The following is a 6927-nucleotide window of genomic DNA, read 5'->3' as shown; positions in this document are numbered from 1 at the left end:
CACCAGTACTGAGCTCCCCAGTTAGGAGAAAAGGCACCCCTTGCTTATGGCGCACCCCTTGTATGCCTCCATTCTCTGTAAAAAATCCCCCTCTTCTATTTCTCCCAGAGCCACTCTGAAAAGGAAATGCAGACATGTGTTTCTGGACGTCACAGAGGATAAGGAAGGACAAAAGCAAACCAACGGGCAGCCAGCTGTCACTTAAAAAAAAAAAAAAAAAGCAAAAGGAGTTAGTGTGTGTGACCACCAGTCCAGATGGTTTGTTATCAGGACACGGGATCCAGGGGACAACAAGCACAAAGTAAGGCTCTTATTAAAATAAACCACCATGTGTTCGTGAAGTTTGCTTTTAAGTCTCTCCTGCCCAGATTTACTGAAACCTGGAGCTTTGATTTACTCCGAACATTTGGCCGGGGTGAGTGCGTGGGGGGATCTAGCAAACTTCTGCAGCCAGTGAGGGGAATAGAAAGCTGGAGCCACCCTTTGATGCCCTGAATCTCAGGCTTTGGAAACCAACTTGCCCACCCTTCCTCCTCCCTCCATCCCGTCTGGTCACGGAAGGATCTTCTGCGAAGTTTTCCACTGCGGTCGTCCTGTAAAGTAAGACTCTGAGATTCTAACTGACTCCGCTGTCTCCTTCACTGTAGGATTCCCCAAACTCCTTGGTTTCCCAAGTAGCTTTTCTTTTTCCTACATGGAAATTATTCTGTGCACCTGTACAAACTGGAATAAATATAGAGGACACGTCACTCCATATGACTACGTGTCCAAAGACTCTCTAACCTAGTACAATATCAGATAGTCCCTTGCTTGTCATGAAACACAATGACTGGACCCATCCTCTACGCTCAGAGAAGAATGTCAGGCTCTGATCAGTGAGGATGACTCAGAGACAGCAAAACCCCTTGCAAATAAAGAACTCTATTGAGACAGACATTTGCAATGCCAAGTAAGCAGGTTTATTGAGAAAATACAGAGCGAGACAAGTTCCCTTCCTCAGAGGCACAAAAGCAGAAGCCCGAAGACACAGCAGCAAGGTCAAAACATGTCAAAACCACCAGAGACTGGGGGATGGGAAGTAAAGTTTCTGGAAACATCCAGAGGCATATGCGCCACCAGTGATCAACCCTTAAAATAAGCTTGGTGCTAGCCAGAAAAATCATCGCTTGCCAAAGGCAGCTTATTCAGAGCTGGCAGCCAAGCAGTCAGGCAGTCAGAGCAGTGGTCAGCAGTGAAGAGTCGTTCGGGGACAGGCAGCATGCTGGACGAGCCTGGAAACACGGCTGGCAGGTCCTGGAGTCTTGATTCGCTCACTGGCTCCTACACACTTAGCAAGTTCTTCGACAGCTGGACACGCAGGACCGCTGGTACGTCCTGGAGACCCCACAGGCTGGTTGGCAGACAGTGGAGACGACTCCCACTGGTTGGCACCCAGTAGAGATGCCACCCAGGGGCTGACAGCCACTGGAGACGAAGGTGAGTGGCCGGCTGTAGGTGGTTGAGCAGGGATTGGAGACACAGGTGGTTTGCCGAGAGCAGGTCACCTGTCCAGGGCTGGAGACACAGGAATTTGACTGGTAACAGGTGGGCTGGCAAGCAGTGGACTCACAGGTGGACCCCTGACAGTGGTCCAGGAGCCAGGAGCCAGTTTGGAAGGAACTGGGCAAATAGATGCCACTCAGGCAGTCGGCATCCTGGGAAGCTGTGGCGGCTGCAGCCACAGGGACAGTGCAGTGTCCTCCAATCGGCCTGGAAGAGCAGGTCCTTGTGGAACAGTTGTAGGACATGGTGCCAGACAGAGAGCGGTGGGTCACTTGCTGAAGCGAGCTCCTGAATTGTGACTGTCCCTTCAGGTTCCCAAGCTTTTATAGCTCCCTGCTGGTGGGTGGGGCTCCCGCCCTGGTCAGCCTGGCTTCTTTGGCTCAGCCCAGCGTGCCTTAGAACATCTTGTGAATCTCTAGGTTAATTGTCTCTTGAGAAGCCTTCATCCTCATAAAGGCAGTTTAGTAGTTTGGTAACTAAATCATAAGGCTTCTGTGCTGTACTTAGTCCCAGGATTAAGAAGGTTACTTGACAGCTTCAAAGCTCTCGGTCATCCCAGCCCACACATTGTCCCTCATTCATCTTGCTTGGATACAGCGAGTGTCGATCTGATGGTAACACCAAACATGCCACCATCCTGCCATCACACACTCTCTCCCTTCTGACCAGGACTCATTACAAACCCACACCCTGTTTGGTTTGTTGTTGGCGCTTAATATGTTTTAAGCATAACTTAATCAGCCACTCTTCCATAGCTAACGGGGCTTCTCATGGACAAGGAACCTCCTTGAATATGCTTCAGGATAACAAGGACAACACCTGTCCGGAAACAGGACACAAGGACTTATATTTAGAGTATGAGCTGGCTCAGAAAATTAATCAAGTGACCAGAGCAAGACACAGTCAGGAAGGGTAGAGGACAGTGGGTCTCACCCTTTATGTTCAAGCAGCAAAACAAATTAGAAGCTAATGTAGTGGGACTGTGTTTGTAGCCAAGTCCCTTTCTAAATAAACCGGATGAGCTTTATTCCTAAAATTTTTGATCCAATAACAATGGATAAGAGTGATTCATAAGATTCATTAATATGCCAGTAGAATAGGCTTAGTTAAATTGTAAAATTATTATAATATTAATTTAAAAGGGTACAGCGTCTTTCTCCCAAGATGCTCGATATATTCAAAAGCTATTTTTTTTTTAACACAGACACTTACAGATAGCATGCATTTTTATCACAGACAAACCAAAGGCTCTTGAAGGGATTGTCTACATCAGGGATGGGGGAGAAGCACGTATGGAAGGAGGCACTTAATCAATATTTGGTAATGAATGAATGTGTGAACAGTGCACTATAATATTTAATTATTCTTTTTTATTCCTGGGGAAACCATATAAAGATATCATTCTCCTTTATCTCATCTCACTACAGGACAGTCAATTCTGAACACCTATATGATGGATCCTCTCCACCTACCTGTTCACAACCATTTTTACCTCTGGCAAAATAAGTCACTTTAACATAGCTTAAGTGGTCAGTGATATTTCTGTATCAAAACAGCTATAAGATCTGATTCGTGTCATAAGCTGGCTTACATGGGGTGGGAGAGAGGGACAATCATGGATTTACATATCTTTGAGGGAGACAGATAGACTATGTTTCAAACACGCACAAAGCCAATAGCTTTGTTAGAACTCTTTGGAAGTCCCTTTGCAAAATGCTTCATCCATCTCTATTCATTACACTAGAGTCCTATCGGAAACTCCCCAAGTTTCTAATTGGAAGCCAGTAACACACCCAAACAAGACGGTGCTGTGCTGTGGGTTGTATTATAATTCCCAGGGATCAGACCGTCTCTCCCTCAGTGACTCGCAGCGTGTTCTCAGGTAGAGGGAGAAATTAACAAGATGACTGCTATCCACAATGTTATAACTATGCTCTTCCCACCACGGGGAATGTCCCAGTTAGTGTTTGAAGGTCGGAGTCCCTGGTCACAGGGGCTAGCTTGCTTGTTTTAAATGGATGAGTAGTTTACAGGCTTCTACCAGCTATGAATTCATTGCCTGCTATGGAAAAGTACTTAATCACGCAAATTAATCAAGTGACAGAAGCAAAAAGTAGAGTCAGTAGTAAAGTTACAGGTAAGTTTGCAGTACCCATTGCCACATTTCTGGAGATGGTAGAGATTTTTACAGATCATTACTCTGTCTTGATTCCTCTTTTCCACTGCAAGGTGAAAATTGCAAATAAAAGGATCTTAGAAAATATCTTCCATCAGCTTCAGGAGAAAAGGAAATGAACATTTTTTTAAATATTTTATTTATTTATTTGACAGAGAGAGAGACAGCCAGCGAGAGAGGGAACACAAGCAGGGGGAGTGGGAGAGGAAGAAGCAGGCTCCCAGCGGAGGAGCCTGCTGTGGGGCTCGATCCCAGAACGCCGGGATCACGGCCTGAGCTGAAGGCAGATGCTTAAGGACTGCGCCACCCAGGCGCCCCGGAAATGAACATTTTTTTGTGTGCGTGACCCTCTTCCAGGCATCGAGTTAGAAGCTTTCCATTCTCCATATTAAATGCTTCCAGCAACCCTATGGAGTAGGTATCATGTCACACAAAGGAGCTAAAGTTCAGGGAGGTTGAATGGCTCACCAAGACCGTGCAGTTTATATTTGACTAAGTTGAGATTCAAATAAGACAGAGCCATGAACTATCAACCTGGGTATATTTAAACATGATAAGATGACTTTATTAAAGCTCCAACAGAAAGTTCTAAAACGAATCAATCGATTAAAGTTCCATTAATGGTACTACAAAGAATGTAGTCTTCATTTCTCTTCCAGTTTCTCAATAACAAAAACTTAAAGCTTTTAAATAGTAAGTTACAAGCACTGCTGTCCTTGTACTTCATGGGTTGCTTCATTTATGTACCTTTGACAATTTTTACTTCATTAGAATGAAATGCAAGGTCACTACAAACAAAGCAGGAAGAGACAGCCATCAATAGCTTGAAGCTACAATTTGAAATTACAATTATCTATAACAGTGAAGATATGTAACTAATTGTTCGACAATAGCAGAGAAGTGATTTTAGTTTGCAAGTCTAAGTTGCAAGACCTTTTTGAAAAAAACAGAATTCACAAACTCTGACATCACCTTAAATGATATTTCATGAGTGGTCTTCTTCCAGTCACAAAGTACCCCCTAGCCAATTATTTCATTCGGTTGTTATATCTAAGGGATCTATGAAATGTAATGCTTTCTATTTGAAACCAGCAAAAAGGCAGGTAGGCTCTCTGGGAAACAGCCAAGACTGGTTTCTTACACTATCCACCCTGGAGTGAGGAAAGCTACAATACCCTGGTGCATTCTATTTTTAGATGCAAGCGTTTAGAGGCACCATATTGATTGACTGCAAGTTGCAACAATGAAGAAACCCACATTGACAACCGCAGGAAGCTTGAAGAAACTCCACACAATTCTACCACCCTGTTAAATGAAATCAACAAATCATCCCTTCATTGGAATGTAAAGAAGGATCTGGCCAGCAGCTATCACCACGTAGTTACATGCCACATGAAGCTTTAACTCCACGAAAAGCCTTAGGAAGGTTATCGTTGTGTCTGCAGAGTGTGAAGTGAGGGAGGTGTGGTGAGAGCCTGCGAGGAGAGATTAAAGACCTGTTACCCATTATCTTCATCACCGACGGATAATTTGCTCTCGTTTGTAAAGAACAATCTAAGCCTTATACAATAATTATCGCAGGCGGCAACTGAGCAATTCTTTCATTCAAAACTGAATCACAGCAATCACTTACACGGCCAAGCGTTTGAGAATAAAATGAATTAAGCATGTGTGGGAGGCTGAACGTTTGATATGCAAGAAGGATATATTCACCACAAAGTTGGTAATAATGTTGACCGATGCCAGTTCAAAAAACCCACTTAGTCTCATCAAATGGAAGAAGAGGGGACTTGCTGAAAAATTAATAAACATAAAATGAGATTTTTGTCATTCTGTATTTTTCCAGGACGCTCATACTCTCAAATTGAAGCTATTCATTATCTCTTAAGAAATATAAAAAAAGGAACTCAAAATTTAAGCACAGAACATAATGGCTGTTTTAAAAATTAAATACATCTTGGCTGAATTGTTCTGCCTTTTTCTTTCCCTACTTCATACAGACCTCTGGGTTAAATCTCCAGAATCCTTATTAACCAAGACATTATAAACCCCCAAAGGCTGAGTGATTTGCACCACAAAACTGAACAGAAATTTATTTTCCAAAGTCTTTTTTTTCTTTTTTTATTTTTTAATAATTTTTTATTATGTTATGTTAGTCACCATACAGTACATCCCTAGTTTTTGATGTAAAGTTCGATGATTCATTACTTGTGTATAGCACCCAGTGCACCATGCAATACGTGCCCTCCTTAATACCCATCACCAGCCTATCCCATTCCCCCACCCCCCTCCCCTCTGAAGCCCTCAGTTTTTTTCTCAGAGTCCATAGTCTTTCATGGTTCATTCCCCCTCTGTTTACCCCCCCTTCCTTCTTCCCTTAAAACATTAATCATAGAAGTTTCGAGTCTTTGGGGCTGGAGGCAACTGGAGGGCAGAAAGCAGAAGGTGAAAGACATAAATGAAAACCAGCAAAATAGTTGCTGCTTTTAGAACTTGAAAATACCAGGTACACAACGTCTATAAAAATAAACATTTCGAGGATAGTGTCAAGGCTGAGAAATCCTAAATTAAACCACCCTTCTCTTTCTTTTGATGCCTGTTTGCAAATTCATGTAATTTTTCATGTGTGCCTCCACTGGGGATCAAAATCAGGGTGTCTTCAGCAAAAATGAGCAGAATCCCAAGTTTGGGGCCTCAGCAAACTGTCAGGTGGGAAAATCCGTGTGTACGCGCCTGGCATTGCTCTGGTCCCTGTCTTTCAATAGGAGAGGTAAACCCAGTGTGACCAGACACGAGTAATGTTTACATACGGGGCCTGAGAGCAAGGAATCCAAGTCATTCATGTTATCCTACCCTGATTCAGAATTGCTCAGGGCCTACCAGGTACCCAGCAGGGTCAGGATGCCAGCAGCCACGTAAGAGACAGACGTATAAGGTAGTTCTGCTCTCAGCATCACCTAGCCGACCTGTTCGGGATTGGCAGCTGGCTCAGAGCTTCCCGAATTGCCCCCCGCCCCCAATGCGGAGGACAGGGAGAGAGCAAAGAATGAGGCAGGCCACTCCAGGCTGGTCTTTGGCAAGTTTTAATGAGCAAAGGGAACTTATATACAAGGCTTGTCTCCGACAGCCGCAGGACGAATGGATCCCCGCATCCGCCCACCAAATCTTAAAAGTTGATAAAGAGGCCTTCACTGGGTTCAGTCACATGC

General features: G+C 44.0%; 1 protein-coding gene across 1 annotated transcript; it reads right to left on the bottom strand.

The window, feature by feature from the left end:
• Nucleotides 1-916: 916 nt before the first annotated feature.
• LOC103673099 (keratin-associated protein 11-1) lies at nt 917-1846 on the bottom strand. The gene has a single exon (XM_008701818.2). It carries the CDS (start codon nt 1785-1787, stop codon nt 1329-1331), a length of 459 nt encoding a protein of 152 aa, XP_008700040.2. The 5' UTR covers nt 1788-1846; the 3' UTR covers nt 917-1328.
• Between the last annotated feature and the right edge of the window lie 5081 nt (nt 1847-6927).

This window comes from Ursus maritimus, unplaced genomic scaffold (assembly GCF_017311325.1).
Source record: "Ursus maritimus isolate PB19 unplaced genomic scaffold, ASM1731132v1 scaffold_4, whole genome shotgun sequence".
NCBI lineage: Eukaryota > Metazoa > Chordata > Mammalia > Carnivora > Ursidae > Ursus > Ursus maritimus.
The sequence above is the reverse complement of the archived record's forward strand: the minus strand, read 5'-3'. Positions and strand labels throughout refer to the sequence as shown.

Coding starts and splice junctions, on each gene's coding strand:
- LOC103673099 (XM_008701818.2), bottom strand. CDS start 1,787: ATGTCCTACAACTGTTCCACAAGGACCTGCTCTTCCAGGCCGATTGGA.